Source organism: Leptopilina heterotoma, unplaced genomic scaffold (assembly GCF_015476425.1).
Source record: "Leptopilina heterotoma isolate Lh14 unplaced genomic scaffold, ASM1547642v1 Lhet_281, whole genome shotgun sequence".
NCBI classification, from domain to species: Eukaryota; Metazoa; Arthropoda; class Insecta; order Hymenoptera; family Figitidae; genus Leptopilina; species Leptopilina heterotoma.
Genome location: NW_025110988.1, coordinates 1,039,389 through 1,058,633, shown reverse-complemented (window position 1 = coordinate 1,058,633; position 19,245 = coordinate 1,039,389). Strand labels below are relative to the sequence as shown.

Below are 19,245 nucleotides of genomic sequence, written 5' to 3'. Positions count from 1 at the left end.
AGAAAAACAGAATTTTTTTTTGTGTTTTTCTTTTTTGCTTCCTCATGTGGGAAGATTTGTTTTTTTTTTTTTTTTTGTTTTTTGAAAGGGAAGCTGAGAGAGCTTGGCTCAATTGTTTTTTTGGAATTGGGAAAACGATTTGACTTTGATATATTTATATATACACGTGAGCAGGTATAGCAAATGTATAAAAATTGTACGATTATTGGGAATAATAAAAAAAAAGTTTTATCCTACTCATTACACAGAGCAAATACGTCGAATCTACGATCAAATATATAGAAAAAAATTTTATTGTTTTTTTTTTAGAAGACTCGCGGACCATTTCTTTATATACACATAAGGGATGAGGATTTACAGTAAAATGGGAAAAAAGGGGGGGAATATTTTCTTCCCTTTTTCTGATTTTGTAAATTCTTTCCCTCAATCTCTCTTTCTTTTTTTTTCTTTTCTCTTCTCTCCTACTCTTTTTCTACGCTCTATATGCCAGATAGAGCGAAACTTATTTGTATTTTTTTCGCTATACTAGAATATTTTTTCTCTTTCAATATTTTTTTCTTACCTTTCTTTTTTTCTTCTTTCTTTTTCTTTCTTTCTTTCCTTCTTATTTCTTTTCTCTTTTTCTTTCTCCCTTTCCTTCTCTTTTTCTTTCTTTTATTTCTCTTTTTTCTTTTCCTTTTCTGTTTTCCTTCTTTTTTTTCCTTCCTTCTTTTCCTTTTTTCTTTTCCTTCTTTCTTTTTCTTTCTTTTTCTCCTTTTTTCTTTTTCTTTCTTTTCGCATTAAATCGTGATTTTTTTTTTCGATCCAAAAGACACTTTTCTTATCGATTTAAAAAGCACTTTTCTCTTCAATTTTTTTTGTTTCATTAACTTGCCGCTTTTTCCTCTCTCTTTTTATTTTTATTAACTTTTAGGTACGTCGATTTGATTAGGGACTTTTGGTATATATAATTTCATGGTAGGCGCGATCGAATCGGTTTAACGTTCGCGTGCCTGCGTTCCACAATCTAATGATTGTAGATATAATATCTTTTGCTTGATAGTCACAGTAAACATTGTGTTCCACTTGGAAAAAAGGGGATGACAAGTCTCGCCGATAATTCCTTCTCGAAACAGAAATTCAGTATAAAGAACGATTTAATTAAAGTTAACGATTTTTTCCTCTTTGAAAAGTCTTTTTATTTATTATTTAAATTTATTTGTTATAAATTCTGTTACTGTTTGGAAAAACAAATTCTCAATCTTAGGGAATTTTTAAATTCGTGATTAATTTTTATTAAAGAATAAAAATTATGAATTTTTATTCTCTTCTAAAAAATTCTTTAAATTTCAATTTTGAATTTAAATTTAAGTTTCAATTTGAATTTTAATTTGAATTACAATTTAAATTTTACTTTGAATTTGGATTTTTGTTTATCCATGTCATAATTTATCTTCTTCTTTATTTTATTTTTATCCTTGTTTATCTCTGTTTATATGATTTATTTTATTCTTATCTTTATTATTTTATTAAATAAAAATATAAATCATTTGTTGAATTAAAATTTAAACTTTTTTAAAATATTATAAACTTTATCTAACTTCACTTTACGAAAAATTTATTGTGATTTGAAAATGATAAATTATCTGCAATTATCAAACTTTATTGCTTCATTTTCGTAAGAAAATTCGTAAGATTTATAACTTTTGTTGAATTTTTTTTTATTATTTTCGTTCACAAAATTAATTAATTTCTCTAAATAGAGCAATTTTCAACAATACTGGATATAAGCTTTAAATTTCACACATTATTTTTCAAGGAATTTCTGTTTTGAAGGAAGTGGCGAGACCGAAAGCAAAAGACGGGAACGTGCAACATTAAACTTCCTTTCAACGCTTTTTCTTCCCTCATTTAGAAGGAGTTTACACCGTAAGCCTTAAATATAAGCCTCCGCGCGCATAAACGGATATACCTCCAGGAGCATATATTTGCGCCTGCGCGAACACGTGGTCAAGGCAAACTCTTTCACAACACAGCTGCAGGCAAACACTTTGCGCAGACGCAAGTTTATCCTCATGGAGGCATATCCGTTTATGCTCGCGGAGACTTATATTTAAGGCTTACGGTGTAAACTCCTTCTTAATATGACATCATTAATGCGGCCGTGGTTTAGGAACTGAATTGAAAATAGTAGGGAGTACGCAATTTTTAGTATTTAAAAACTTTTTTACATTTATTAAAAACTTTCGCTCACTCATCATTCTTTCTCTCTCATTCTCCTTCTCTATCACACGCTCTCATTCTCGTAACTTTTTATCTTTTTTTTTTTTATCTTGGATAACCAGATGCGAAAAAAAAATTATGCTAAAAAATTCTGATTCAAATTCAATCGATTTTTTTTTTCTGTTGAGTTTAATTTAATTTTCTATTTGAAATTATATTTCATGTTTCAAAGTTTTTCTTTTTTTGGTTCTCAATGCGAATTTTTTTGAATGGGAAATTTAATTTTTTGTTCGATATTAATTAATTTTCCTCGGAGAAAAATTTTAATTAAGAAAAATTTTCTATATAGAATTTTCATATAGAAATTATAATAATTGTCCTCTGAGAAAATTTTTCAATTAAAAAATTCCTCAGAGGAATATGATATCCATAAGAAAATTCTGTGAAAAATTTTCTCGCGGAGGAAAATTAATATCTATTTATAAAAAATTAATTTCTGTATAGTAAATTAATTTCTATATAAAAATTTTACGAAAAATTTGGTTATTAAATTTTTTTTTAGATGAACATTAATTTCTATATAGAAATTCAACAGGAAGTTATTTATTAAGATTTTTTTCCGAGAGAAATTTATGTTTATATAGAAAATTTATTTCTATGTAGCAAAACGTTTTCAGTATAAAAAATTTATTTCAGTATAAAATGTCTATTTCCATATAAAAAAATTAATTTCTTTATAGAAAATCAATTTTAAAAGTTTTACAACTTTTTTTTGCAGTCTGATGTAGTATTCTTTTTTATGGACTCAAAATAAAAGTGAATTGATTTACGTTGATAGTAAACGTTATGAACTTCACTGACGCTTTGAATTTAAAAAAATGTACATTGAGCCAAATAAAAAAAAAAATTCGTACAAAATTTGATATTCAGATTGAAACTAATTGGGTGAAAAATAATTTTCAAAAAGAAATACTTAAAAAAAACTTTTTAAAAAAATTATGGAAGTGTTTAAAAACTGATTGTAGTATTTAGAAAATAATCAAAGTATTCAAAAAATGATTGAATTTGAATCTGAATTGCTTGAAATTAGAATTTTAAATAAAAACCAAAATAACTTTATGACTGGGGCAAAAATAATTGGTAACGAAAATTAAAACAAATAGAAGTCAATTTTCATTGTTGTAAATATTCATCGCTTGTTTTTTCGTTTTTACTTCTCGCGTATAACTTAAATTTCCTTTTACTTTTTTTCTGTACATCGACACAACTAAGTAACCTACAATTACGTTTATCTAGAAATAATTACTTTTTGGCTAGAATGACTTTTAGCTACGTCGAGGAAAGTGAAATATCTCTTTAATATATATTTTAAAAAGAAAAAAAAAGAAAATTTCACCCTTTTTTCTAAATAGGAAGATTCGGATTTTCTCAAGTTTCAATATAATTTTCGAAACTTGTGTTGCTTTCTTTAATAACATATTTATAGTTAATTATAGAAATTATAATTTTTTAATTTTTAAATTAATTATAATCAATTAATGAATTATAATCAAATAACCAATTATGCAATCAATTAGTCAAGTAATTAATTAACCAATTGATCAATCAATCTATCAATAAATTAAGTAGTTAATTAATTAATTAATTGATTAATTATATTCATCATAATTATTCTATTTGATAGAATTTATTTAACCGGATTTATTTTTATTTTCACTGTCTTTTTTTAGGTCTAGTAAAAATTTATCGTGTTCTTAAAAAACTATCCTCTTTGTTCGAGAGTCACTTTTGGCACTCTGAGAAATATTCGAACAAAATGTGGCTATCCAAAAATTTTTCAAATAAAATTTGTCCCTTTCTTTTTTTCTGCATTTTTTCTTTCTTTTCGTTTTTTTTTTTTTTTTAGAAAGTCAGTACCCTCAGTAACATATTCGTGATATTTCATTTATTCGGTTTTTAATCGTTAGTCTTCATTAGCGTTGATTTAATTAGCTGCGTTAGTCTCATGGGCAAAAAGAAATTCACAAAATTCGGTGAAATTTTATAAAGGAAGAAAAATTACTTTTTAGATTCACTTTTTCAATGTTTTTAGTTAATGAATAATAATTGTGATTTATAATAATAGAGACGAATAATAATAGTGACTGATAGTAATAAAATTTTTTCTATTTTGCTTCTAAGTTTTGACCAAATTATTGCTGACAATTCTCAGGTCGATAGCAACGACCAGCATCGCCTAAAAAAAATTTTATTCGAAAATTCCTTTTGCCTTTCGCTCTCATTAAAGACGTTGTGATTGCAAAAAAAAAGAATTGCCCCACTTTTGAAAAAACGCTCGATTTCTTTCCACCACAAAAGAAAATCACATTTTCTTTTTTTGTTGCGATTTATAAAAGTAAAGATGAAAAATTTTTCAGAGATAAATTCTTTTCAAGAACAATAGAAACTGAAAAATTCTTTTTAAAAACAATAGAAACTGAAAAATTCTTTTTCAGAAACAAAAGAAACTGAAAAATTCATTTCAAAGATAAATTTTCTCAGGAACAATTGAATAGTAACTGAAAAAAATTTCAGGAACTAAAAGAAACTGGAAAAAAAGTATTCAGGATATAATAGAACAGAAATTGTGAAAAAAAAGAACTCAAGGAATAATAGAAAAACAAAACAAAATCAATTTACAATTAAAAATATATTAAAAAGAAATTAATACAGTGTGAAAGCCAAAAAAAAAAAAATGTTCCAATATAGGAATATAATTGGGACTAAAATTATACAAAATTCACCGAGATATCAGGAATCTTATATGATAGTAATAAAAAATAATAATTGCTAGTTAAGAAAAAACGTTTCCTGATTTTTATCTCATTTGTATATTTTTTCTCTCTTGATTTACTTTTTCTTTCTTTTCCTCTCTTTCTGTCTCTCTCACTCACTCTTACTGTCATTCTCACTCTCACTGTCACTCTTACTCTTACTCTTACTCTCACTTTCCCTTTCTCTCTTTCAATATTTTCAAACATAGTATTTTTCTTTATACTTTCTGAACTTAGATACTTGATAATTAGCATAATTAATGATTTATATTACGTATTCAATATTAATTCATAATTGTGTGATAAGTTCAATATCACTATTTACTTTTTCTTGTAATGAAACGATTTTCTATTTTTTTTTATTTTTTAATATATATTTATATATAAAGTGATATAAAACCGGGATCGTTTTCTCAAAGGCGCGGGCTGGACGCTGTCTCTAAAGCGAATTATGTCGCACGAGTTTTGCAGATCCTTAAACAAAATAACATGGCCGCGTTAACGTACAAACTAATAAAATGTAAAAAAACAACGTTATCGATTATCTAAGTAACAAACAATAGTATTTTTCATTAAATCCCCCTCATACGAAGTGGTATTCTACAATGCTTGAAATGACATTTTTTCTTTTAATACATAATTATTTATTTTTTTTTTTTTGCAATATATATGTAGCTTGAATAATCGGATGAGACGGGGGGAGGAAGTGAGTGGGGGGACTTGCCACTTTTTTTCCGAAACTGCGTGCACGGATTTTGCATTAAAAAAAAAAAAGGAAAATTTATTTTTTGTTCTCTATAGCAAAATGCACGGGAGACGGCGACATTTCTCAGTGGACGCCAATGGATGAAAAAAAGCGTTCATTTCAAAAATTATTGTGAAATGAAGCATTTTTTTGTATGTTTGTTAAGTTTTCTTTGACTCGATCAATTTTTTTTGATAATTTAAACTATTTACTTGGATCAACAATCGAAATAAATAGTTTATTTATTTCCGCTGAAAGTCAAAATGAATAATTTATTAATTTATTTAGATGTTCTTTTTTTAAAGAAAATTATTTCGACTAATAGTTTAAATAAAGTTTAAACAATTTAACTATTTATTAATAGTCTGAATAATTAAATAATTAATAATAACAATTTATTACTAATTCATTGATTATTTATTTAGACTAACTGACTATTATTAAATAATTATAATAATAATTTATTAATAATTTATTAACCAATTTTTTAGACTATAGGTCGAATGAATAGTTTATTTATTTGAACTAATATTCGAAATAAATAGTTTAAATAATTAAACTATTTATTATCAGTCAAAATAAGTATTAAACAATTATTAATAATTCATTCTGGTTAATAGACAAATTAATAGTTTATTTATTTAAACAAATAGTCTATTTTTTTAAACAAAAATAATAATTTATTAATAATTTATTTTGTTCAATTTATTTATTCATTTATTTTTTCACTGCGAACGAAACAAATGGTTTATTTATTTAAACTAATAGTGTAAAAAGAATATTTAAATAATTAAACTATTAATGGCCTAAATAATTATTTAATGACAATTACTAATAAATTATTAATAGTTCGTTTTGGCTAATAGTCAAATCAATAGTTTATTTATTCAAACAAATAGTCAAAGTAATTATTAATAAAAATAATTTATTAACAACTTATTTTGGCCAATAGTCAGATTTATTTATTCATTTATTTATTGGGACTAAAATGAATAATTTATTTAAACAAATATTTTAGACAATTAAACTATTTATTAACAGTCTGAATAATTATTAAATAATTAATAATATTTTATATTTATAAATTTATTGATAAATTATCATTATTATTAATTTTCTAATAATTATTATGACTAATAGTTTAAATAAATTGTTTAATAGTTATTTAGACTAATATTTTTAATAAATAGTTTAATAATTATTTAGACTAATATTTTTTTAAATAAATAGTTTAATAATTATGTAGACTAATAGTCTAAACAAATGGTTTTTTTTTCGTTCATTTCGACTTTAATGACTTTAATTCAATTTTTGTAATTATTTCAATTGTCTAAAAAAATTTAACTAAAGTTCACAATTAATATTGTCGTTTGAGAAAATATTACAAACATTGATATTTATTAAACCTTTTTCAAAAAGACATTTTTCTTGCAAAATGCAAATAAAAATTTTTATTTCTAAAATTCATTCAGAATTTTTAATAAAAAATCAACTTTTATTAAAAAAATAAATTTTTAATTAAAAAAAAAATTGGTGTTTTTCTTTTTCTTTTAAAAATCGAGTCTTGTTAAAAAAGGTTAAAATTGATCTTCATTCTCTCGAGTCAAAATGAAAACTTAAAAGCATACCTTCAGTCAAAACACCAAAAAAATGTCATTTTAAAAAACTAAAAATTGCCTAGGAAATATATGCTAATGATGGATTTATTCAAATACGATTAAATCAATCTTAAAAATGACGTTTAAGCCTTCGGAGAATGATTTTCCACGTCTCAGCGGGCGTCCGCGGTGAAACATGTCCGTCAGTCTCGAATATTGGTTTATATTTTTTTTTTCATTTTTTCTTTTCTATCTTATTCTTTTTTTTTGTAAAAAAACACGATTTTGTCTATTTAACGTTTATTTTAAATCGACCCTAATCATTATTAATTATCACCGAAGTCATCGGAGCGAAGTCTGCGGTACAAGCGCTCACCTTTTATTTTGTTATTTTCTGTTTTTTTTTTTTTGTTTTTTGTAAATTTTTTTATTCTTGATTTAAGTAGGCCATCTTCCCCTGATATTTTTTTGTCAGTATGTGTTCTTTAACGTAATTTTTTAATACATTAATTGTATTAAAAGTATCGTTAACGAGAAAAAAGTGTTTTTTGTGTTTTTGGTTGTGTGTATGTGTTTGAATGTTATTTTTTTTTAATTGAAAAAAATGTATCTAAAGTAACGTTGCCCGGAGTAAAGTCAGCAGAGGATTCAAGGAAAGGTGGTCTCCCGCAGTGTTTAGGCGGTTTACTAGACTCCCTAGTGGTTACGGCCACTGACTGTACAGCTGAAATTGTTCGCGAGTGAAACAGGACGAGAGGGGCTTCACAAAGTGAGCGTCCATTGTTCTGCAGTGTGGACAGGCGAAAACACGACTATAATCTGAGTAGAAGTTTAGTCGCTGATGAGGGTGAATCAAGGGCTTCTGGCAGCTGTTGCACTGTAACAGAAAGAAAAATTAAATCAAAAATTTTCTTCTTTGGTTTAGAAATGTTTGTTAATTTTTTTTATTTTTATTTACGTTCTTTTTCAATTAAATTTCAATTCTGCTTTTTTATTTATTTATTTTTTCTTTTATTTCTCTTTGATTCTATTATTTTTACTTTTGTTCAATTCAATTTCAATTCAACCTTTTTACTTGTTTTTTTACTTTTAATCTTTTTCAATTCTTTTTTCAATTTTATTTATTTTGTTTTATTTTTCTAAAAAATTGAATTCCTTCGAGAAATTTTGAAATTGTATTGAAAATAATTGAATTCTTGCAAAGAATTTTATAAAAATGTTTGAAAGTAATTGAAATTTTTTGAAGAATTTCTTTGAATTTTTGGAAATTAATGGAGTGTTCACAATAATTTTATTTGAAAATTTATAAGTAATTGAATGTTATGGAGAATTTCTTTCAAGTTTTTAAAATAATCGTGTTTCTAAATAATTGTTATTAAACTTTTACTCTTTTCTAATTTTATTTTTTTTACTTTATTTCTTTTTCAATTTAGTTTCAGTTCTACTTTTTTTCCAAATTCCTCAATTTTCTTATTTTTATTTCTGTTATTTAAAATTTAATTTCAATTCTACTCTTTAACTCATAATCTTTTTCAAATTCTTCAGTTTTATTACTTTTAATTTTGTTATTTTTAATTACATTTCAATTCAATTTTTTTTGCTTGTTTTTACTTTAGTTCTTTTTCAATTTAATTTAAAACGCTACTTTTTTACTGCTGCTCCTTTACTTGTATTCTCCTTTTTTTTACTTTTATTCTTTTTACAATTTTATTTTTCATCTGAATTTTGATAATTTTTCTTCCATTTCTTTATAATTTCAAAGTTTCTTTTTCCATTTCTTATTTTTTTGTTCGAATAATCATCATTTATATTTTATTAATAATAAAAATTAATAATTAATTAAATTGATTTATTAATAGTCTCTGTATTCCAATAATTTTTCTATATTTAAATGTTTTGAATTTTAAAATTAATATTAAAAATCATTAAATTCTTATTTCGAAAAATCTTATCAAACTTTTTGAATTAATTTAATTCAAAGAATTTTATTTAAATTTTTAAAAATAATTGAATTCTTTAGAGAAATTTTTTGAAGAATTTCTTTGAATTTTTGTAAATAATTGTATTCTTTGGAGAAATTTTATTAAAACATTGAGAATAATTGAATTCTTTCATAGAATTGTTTTAATTTTTTGAATAAAATCTATTTTGTTAATAATTGTAATTAATAATTTTATTATTAAATTGTTTTGAATAATTTTATTAGAATTTCCATAAATAATTCAATTATTTTAAAGGATTTCTTCAATATCTTTGAAAATAGAAGAAATTTTATTTAGGATTGTACTAAACAAAATTAAATTCATAAGAAGAAATTTATTATTTATGAAAATATTTGAATTCTTTTGGAAAATTTTATTAAGGGGATTTGAACCTTGATGACGTCACAGTTTGTGCAAAGCATTAGTTTTAAATCTGTGACGTCATCATGGTTCAAATGCCCTTAAACATTTTTTTAAATAATTGAATTCGAGAAATTTTAGTAAAATTGTATTAAAAATAATTGAATATCCAAAGAGGAATTTAATTACATATTTAAAAAAAAATTATTTAACTATTGCGAAGAATTTCATTAAAATTTTAGAAAATAATTGAATTCCTGCGAAGAATGTTATTGTTTATGAAAATAATTGAAATTCTTACAAAGAATTTTATTAAAATTTGTAATTAATTTTTATTACTATAAATAATAATAATAAACAACAACAATTAATTATGTATTTAATAAGTGGATATTTTAAATTTTGAATTTGAAATTATTCAAAAGTGGAAGTGGATATTTAAAAATAAAAATTTTTGTTTTCTTTAATGAAGAAAAATTGAAAGTTTTTTTGAAAAAGAAAAATTAAATAGAAAAGAAATTTTAATAAAATTTGTACAAATTCTAAATGATGGATGAAGAAAAATTACCTTTAAACGATCGGTGCAACATGGCATGGCGGCGAAAATATCATAACTATACATTGTCCCCAGGACCAGACTGGAGCCATCCCAAGGTTGGGTGCAAGAACGACAACGAACTGGAGCGTTTCCGCTACCCTCCAAGCAACCCATGCAAACGGCCGACAAAAATTGTGTGCGACCCTCGACTTTCACCTGTAAATACATAAAATACACCAAAAATTTATTAATAATTGCAACACAAACACAAAATTACCGTCAAATAGTTTATGTTTTTCTAATTTAAAAATTATTTATTTAAATATTGGAAAATTAAATTATGAAACTAAATTGTAAGGGACTAACTCTTAACTAACTAAATTATAGAACTAAATAAAAATATGTTTTAAAATATTTTAAAAATATTTTATTTAATATTTTAATAAAAATATTTTAACTATTATAATTATAATTTACTTTGCAAATATTAATAATAATAAAATAATAATATTAATAATATAATAATAATAAAAGTAATAATAATAAAAATTAATAATAATTAATAATCTAATTGTTAATAAATAGAAATTTTTTAAAGAAGAAAAAAAATGTATAAATTTATTCTTACTTTCTCTCTTCATTGTTTTTATAATTTTAAAATAAGTAAAAAATGTAATTGAATTTAAAGATATCTCGATAGTCATTGATACTGATCCCGAGTATATGTACTTAGCAAGAGAAATTGTTTTCTGACCAAAAGCTTAGCCGTGTCTGGTTTTTGCAAGTCGAATAAGTCAGGATAATAGAAAGAAAAGAAGAATGATAGGAGGGATAAAAAATAGAGACGCAGACTTAAAGGGAATGAAAAAAAGAAAGAAGAGCCAACCTCCTCTTGTGTCAATGTCTTAATGGCCGAGTGTTTGTTCTCAAAACTCGAGAGTCATCACTTTCAGTCACACAGAAAATTGCAGAAAGTGAAACGTGTCTGATGAGTAAAAAAAAAAGAAAAATCTATTTTCCTTCCTCTTTTCTTTTAAATTCATCTCTATAGAGATGAATATAAAAAAAGGAGAGATTGGTTCAGTTTAATTTAAACTTTAATTTTTATGCGGATAAAAATAGAATTTTACATTTTTTTTTAAATATTCAAAACGTCTTTAATAAACAAAACCAAATTTTCGATACGTGTAAAAGTAGCCTCCCAGTGTAAAAAAATTAAATCTTTTTAGAGTTCTGACTTCCTCTGCAATAGTTTGGTAATTTTTTTTTAATTTCTAGTAATTTATTTGCAATGGCAAATAAATTACTAGAAATTCAAAAAAAATTATTTATTTGCAATTGGAAATAAATTACTAGAAATTCAAAAAAAAATTTATTTATTTGCAGCTGCAAATAAATTACTAGAAATTCAAAAAAAACATTATTTAATTGCAATTGCAAATAAATTACTAGAAATTCGAAGAAAATTTATTTAATTGCAAATGCAAATAAATTACTAATAAATAATACGAATAATAATTATATAATATTAATAATAGTTTGAATTTATTCTTACCTCAGCGCAGGCGTGAGAGTGTTGCCTTGGAGACAGGAAGAAGGTACCATCAACGAGAGGATACCTATCAAAGACTAGCATCGCTGTTCTGCAAAGGACACAGGACACCCTGGACCACTGCAAAGCCGCTAAGGTCGAGAGGATAAAGCATCTCGTGTCATCGTTCCCATGGTTACCTTCATCTTCCATCTGTAAAATGAAAAAAAAAAAATGTTTTTTAGTTAACAAGGCCAAAATAAAAAACAGGTGAGTAAACAAAATATTTTATTTTATTTATATTCTATGTTTTAATTGTCTAAATGAAAAAAAGTAAATTTAGGGATCGTTCACATATTACGTGAGGCAAATTTGAAAATTTACCCCTTTCCTCCCCTTAGTCAAATTTTATTACATAGAAATTGGTTACAAAACAATTTGCATACTGTATATAATTTTAAACTCAATTGCATTGAGTATTTTTTAATTATTTTTTCCTGGTTAAGTAGAACGACTCAGTGTAAAGTCAGACGAAATAAATATTTCTCTTCGCAACTCAAGGTAAATGAGGAAAATTTTTTTTTAAACCAATGATTTTTTGAGTCAACAAATATTTTTATATTTGTTATAATATATTATGTGTTTATTTATATTTATCTTTTGAATATATAGAAGAACATTTTATAAGAAAATGATTCTTTTTTGTAAAAATAAAATAAAAAATAAAGCCAAACGTGTGCGTAATGAAATAAGACACACTTTTCAGTAGAACAAGTCAACGAATGTTCAGGCGCAAATTTTTTTGTTTCTGAAAATTTTTATAAGAAATTATAATCGCTGGTAAAAAAGCAAGTTACCTTTAATCAGAACTGTTATTTGTTTAATAAATACTGTGAATTGAAAAAAAAAATTTCGAATTTCGGAAAATAATTTCTGTATCTACAAAAAAATTGCGGATTTGAAAAAATTGATTTTTTCCAATTTTCAAATCATTTTCATTTTTCGTATTAAAAAAAACATCGTTTTTAGGTTGAAAATGCTAAAAAATACCATTGGTATACAATTTTTTTATAAATGGAAATTTACTTTTTTATTTTTCTAATTTCTAATTTTTTTATATTTTTAAATTTTTATTTTAAAAAATTATGATTTTAAATTAGTAAGAAAAATAAACAAGTGAATTTCCATATAAACAATTAAGTAACAATAGTATTTTTTATCATTTTCAATCTTAAAACAATATTTCTTTTTCAAAAAATGCTTCAATTTTGAAATCTATCAATTTTTGAGAAAAATAAAAATCTAAAATAGGTTAGAATATTTTTTGACCATTGATTTCCTCTCAAAAAATTACTATATTATAAAAATAATTTTTTGGAACATTGAAATTATTTTCTTGATATAGTTAAAAATGTAGTCGAAGTCCACGTTAAATAATCAGTGAATGTTGCTAATAAATTAGTAGAAATTTAATTATTATAGTAATTATAATTAAAATTTATAGAAATTTAAATAGTTATTGCATTTTACTAATTAATTACTAGAACTTACTATTTATTGGTAAAATTTACTAATTTAAAAGCAAAAATTTATTCACTTATTCAAATAAAACATTATTTTAATAATTTAAATTTAAGTAAAACAACTCAGTGAGAAGTCGGACAAAATAAAATTTTCCCGGACAAACTTTGTAATTCTAATTAATTTTTACTGATTTTACTTATTGATGTTTACTAATTTAAATTTAAGTAGAACAACTCAGTGTAAGGTCAGACAAAATAGAATTTTCCCTGACAAACTTTGTAATTCTAATTAATTTCTACTCATTTTATTCATTCATTGGTGTTTACTAATTTAAATTTAAGTAGAACAACTCAGTGTAATGTCAGACAAAATAGAATTTTCCCTGACAAACTTTGTAATTCTAATTAATTTCTACTCATTTTATTCATTAATTGATTTTTAATTATTTAAATTTAAGTAGAACAACTCAGTGTAAAGTCAGACAAAATAAAATTTCTCCTGACAAACTTTGTAATTCTAATTAAAATAAAATAAAATAAAAAATACATGTAAAAATAAAATGCAAACAAAAAATACAAAAATTACACGCAAATAGAAAAATACAAAAACATAAAATATTAAAATACTCTCTAAATTTGAATTAATAAAAATATTTAGTAATTTTAATTAGTGACTGACTTTTTGCTTTTGAATTAGTATATTTTCCTTGTAATTTAATAGAAATTACTAATTTATTAGAAAATTTAGTAGAAATAACTATTTATTAGAAAATTTAGTAGAAATTACTATTTATTAGTAAATTTAGTAGAAATTACCATTTATTAGTAAATTTAGTAGAAATTACCATTTATTATTAAAATTAACTACTTCAGAAGTAAAAAATCAATTACTAATTCAAATTTGAGAATAGAAACCGCCTATTTTAAAAATCAAATTTGAAATTAGGAAAATTCGACATCAAATTGAAATGTACGCATAAAAAGAGTGATATTAAAGAACAATAAAACAAGTATGAAGGCCAATGGGAAATATTTTTTTAAGGGTGGAAATTAAATTTTACAGTTGTGCACGTGCATTAAGGGAACGAAGTTTGCTTCTGGTTTTTCCACACTGTTTTTTTACTTTTTAGAGTCTGGCACAAGTTTTAAGGCCTTCCCTCCTATATATCTATATGTAAGGGTGTTATAACACGTTCCTCTCCCCCCCCCCACCCCAACCCCTTTTTCAGTATTATGACCGTGGTGGGGAGGGTTATTTACGATGGTTATAAATGTCCAGATCTTCCGCAGTTAGTCCCGCACAACCACCCTTCGGTACCGCCCTTTGACGATTTAACGACTGAGGCGGACGTTGAGGCAACCTTTGTTGACATCGTGCCATTATTGCCTGAGCTTACGAGTCGCGAGACGCCGACGAAATATTCAGATTATGTAGCCTTATACTTGATTACGAGCTTCCTTGTAATATGTACGCCTCTCTCTCTCTCTCTCTCTCACACAACAACTCCTCTCCGTTTATTTAAGATCATAAAGTAGAGGAACGATAACTCAGCATCCATCCGGCAAATAATGGATTGCAGGAGGGTTGAATATTTCTGTTAGAGTACTTAAAAAGTTAAAATAGTGATAATGCTGATGATAGTGTTGTAGCCCTTTTCATAATTCTCCCTTTATTTTTTTCTCCTGTATAAATATAAAGTTGTTTTAAACTTTTCCTTCAAGGTCGAAATAGTTTGTTTTTATGTAAATTTTCATTGTAATGAGTTGGATATTTTGATGGATTAATATTCTCGGGAGGGCAGAAAAGTTTCTATTTTTTAATTACACTCTTGTTTTTGCAAGTTTTTTTATGTCTCTGAATTTTATCATCGACTCTCAACGTTCAAAATTATTATTTAATGCTTTTTATGATAAAAAAAGGCACTAATTTTAAAGAAAAACTAATTTGTCTGACTATACACTGACTTGTTCTACTTGAAATTATGTAATCCAATCGATGGGAGTGTAACAATGCTGGAAAAAGTACTTAAAACTTAAAAGTATAAATAGTGTTAATACCATTTAAAAAACGAGTAATTTTGAAAAAAACCTAAAATTAGCCTTCGTCTGATCGTACATTGACTTCTACTACTTAAAATTTAGAAATACTTTCTCTACGAAAAGCAATTAGAAGATTGATGTTCATATAAATGCAATATATTTGTAACTCTTAGTTAACAAAAAAAGAAAAATCAAGTCCAAGTGAAAAATGAACCGTCTGACTACAAACTGACATGAACTACTTAGAATTAAAAATTAGCAAAGATAGTAAAAAAGCGAAGATAGTAAAAAATATTGATAATTATTTTTTATACCCCAGAATACTTTTTACGAATAATAATATTCAATTCGGAAATTAATTGTCTGACCATACACGAAGATACTCTACTTAAAAATAAAAAACCTGACACGTTGTGTATAAAAGTAAAAATATTTAGAGTAAAAAAAGTAAAAGAAAAATATTTGGAGAAAAGTATTTTTAATTTTAATTTCCAAAGTCGAAGTTCAACGAAGAAGTGCGTTTCGTCTGACCACGTCTTGACCTGATCTACTTAAAAATAATAATATTTGAAACTAAGTGACAAAAATTTGTAAAAAAAAAAAAGAATTCAATACTAGTTTTTACTTTGAGTTTACTATAAAGTAAATGTTTAAACTTGGAAATAATTTTTGTCTGATCACATAATGACCTGTTCTACTTAAAAAGAAAAATCCATCAAAATTTTTAAGTGTATTAAAGTGGTAAAAAAATTTAAAAGAGTTTTTTTTTATTTGAGTTTCAAATATTTCTAATATAAAAATACGTTCTGTCTGACTACATACTGACCTCTACTACTTAAAAATAGAATCTATCAATATTTAAATGTATAAAATTGGTAAAAAAATTCAAAAGTATTTTTAGGTTTTAGTTTTAAATACCCAGTGCAAGTTTAACATAAAAATTCGAACTGTCTGACCACATATTGACTTGTTCTACTTAAAAATAGAATCTTTCAATCTTGTTGTATACAAAATTGGTAAAAAATTTCAAAAGTATTGTTAGGTTAATAGTTTTAAATACCCAGTGCAACTTTAACATAAAAATACGTTCAGCCTGACCAGATATTGACCTATTCTACTTAAAAATAGAAATCTTGGAAACTTTAAGAGTAACCTTTCTACGACAAAAGTGATAAAATTTGCAAATATATTCTTAGTTTTTAGTTTAAAAATTTAAAAACTTAATGCAAGTCTAAAATAAAAATGCGTGCTGTCTGACCACATGTTGACCTATTCTACTTAGAAATAGAAATCCAGAAAACTTTAAGTGTACAAAATTGGTTTAGTTTTAAATACTTAGTTTAAGTTTAATGCAAAAAAAAATCATTCTGCCTGATCATATATTGACCTGTTCTACTTAGAAATAGAAATTTTTCCAAATATTAGTGTATAAAATTGTTAAAATATTCGAAAGTATTTTTAGGTTTTAGTTTTAAATATTTAGTGTGAGTTTAATATAAAAAATCATTCCGCCTGATCGTATATTGATTTGTTCTACTTAGAAATAGAAATTTTTCCCAATATAAGTATATAAAATTGGTAAAATATTCGATAGTATTTTTAGGTTTTAATTTTAAATCCTTAGTGCAAGTTTTAACATAAAAAATCGTTCTGACTGACCATATATTAACCTCTTCTACTTAAAAATAGAAATCTAGCTAAATTTAAGTTTATAAAAATGGTAAAAAATTTTAATGTATTCTTAGATTTGATTTAAAAGTATACTTAGTGCAAGTCTAACATAAAAAACGTTTTGCCTGATCACATATTGACCTGGACTACTTAAAAATAGAAAAATAAAATTAAACCGCATGAATGCAATTAGAAAGTGTTTAAAAGTATTCAAAGTTATTTGAGAAGTAATTATTTCCGATGGAATAAAACAGAATTATAAAATATTTCTAAAAATACTTTCTCTTTTATGATAAGAGTGAAAATTTTAAACAACATTTCTAAAATTACACAAACACTTTGGAAAAATAAAAAACAACTTTTTTTTCTTTTCTTTTATTCTGAGTCGAATAGAAACAGTCAAATATATGAATTTATTGAAACGCTCCCTCGGGATATTTATACGGGAAAACAATATAAATATATATATCTATACAGAGGGAAAACAAACAAAGAAAAAATATGATATTTGATGTGTGCTTTAAGCACAGCAATACTATATAGGACGTAAGACATTTAATCGCGCGATTTACTTGACATTATTCTTTCAATGTATATACATATATAGCGAAAGCACACTGACATTGGAATTCGTTGAGTAAATATCGTAACGGAAGCGGATCTCTTTCAAACAAGAAGGGCGCTGAAAAAATTTATTCTTCTCCTATCCATAAATCCATAGAAAAAAAGTCGTAAAGCTTAAAATTTTTTTTCTAAGGGTTAAGAAAATTTTTTTTTTTTTTATGGTGTAAAAAAACTTTTTTTTAAGGAGTAACAAAAACTTTTTTATCGAAAGAGTTAATAAAAAAATATTTCCAACAAAAAAAATCGTAATTATATTCTAGCAGTTCTAGAATAAACATACTTTAAGAATATAATGTGGAGAAGAAAAAAAATGTTATATAGCCTTTAAAATTCTCCTTTATACACGCGTGTCATTTGGGAAATGATTTTCCCTTTTTCGTGAAGCATTTCTCGAATATAGATGTTGCTACGTGAAAGTTAAAGTTCCTTGGTTTCGTTTTACGCGCGACTGAAGGGTCCGTGCGTCAATCGTCTGAAGACGAGGGTTACTTAAAGGGTGAAGGGGGGGCAGGGGGGACGAAAAAAAATCACCCGAGGGATTTCTTAGGCGCTTCTAAAGGACGTTCTTATTTAGCACTTTTTTTTTTCTTGCCACACGTTCTCGGCCATAGGTCGCGGAACGATAAAGCTCTACATGTACAAAATAGCACGTAAAATTGGTAATTGCAGATAGATTTCACCCATGGGACTTGGACGAATAAAAAAAAATACATACACAACGAGAAATGTAATTGTCCAAGTCGAATAAAGAAGAATAAAGGAAAGTATTATTTTCTATTTATTTATAATTTTTTATTTATTATTTTCTATTTATTATTTTCTATTTAATATTTTCTATTTATTATTTTCTACTTATTAATTTTTTATTTACTATTTTCTATTTATTATTTTCTGCTCAACCAGCTAAAAAAATTCAATAGATATTTAATTTATAATATATAATTTTGGAAATTTTGAAAAAGTTAGAAATGATTGCAGAAATTCAATTATTTTCCAAAGTAATAAAATTCTACGCAGAAATTCAATAATGTTCAAAAATTTTTTAAAATTCTAGTCAAAATTTCAATTATTTTCATAAATAATAAAATTCTTCTCTGAAATTAAATTATTTTCAAAAATTTTAATTTCTTGGCAAAATTTCAATTATTTTCAAAAATTTTTTTTCAATTCAATGGTATTTATTATATATTATTTTAATAAAATTTTCCAAAAGAATTCAATTATTTTAATAAAATTTTCCTAAAGAATTCAATTATTTTAAAAAATTTTAATGAAATTCTATCCAAACATTCAATTATTTAAAAAAATTTAACAAAGTTCTTTTCAAGAATTCAATTATTTTTATAAATAATAAAATTCTTCCAAAAAATTCAATTATTTTTATAAACTTGAATAAAATTCGTTGCAAGAATTCAATTATTTTCATAAATAGTAAAAATAATAAAATTAATAATAATAAAATTAATAAAATTTTAATCAAATCCTCGACAAATGTAATTATTATTAAAAAATTTTACTATAAAATTCGCCGAAAGAATTCAATTATTTAAAAAGTTGTTGATAAAATTATATATGTACCTAAGAATTAAATTTTAAGAAACATTCAATTATTCATAAA

The 19,245-nt window shown here is 24.4% G+C and overlaps 1 protein-coding gene across 1 annotated transcript in view; it reads right to left on the bottom strand.

Moving 5' to 3' along the window:
• Nucleotides 1-7,641: 7,641 nt before the first annotated feature.
• Nucleotides 7,642-19,245, bottom strand: part of LOC122504153 (headcase protein) — a 272,373-nt gene continuing 260,769 nt past the window's right edge. Inside the window, exons 3-5 of the mRNA XM_043615084.1 lie at nt 11,794-11,982; nt 10,269-10,454; nt 7,642-8,235 (exon numbers count right to left, since the gene is read on the bottom strand). Of these exons, the coding sequence (XP_043471019.1) occupies nt 8,062-8,235; nt 10,269-10,454; nt 11,794-11,982 (549 nt within the window). The 3' untranslated portion in view covers nt 7,642-8,061. The remainder of the gene's footprint in view (nt 8,236-10,268; nt 10,455-11,793; nt 11,983-19,245) is intronic.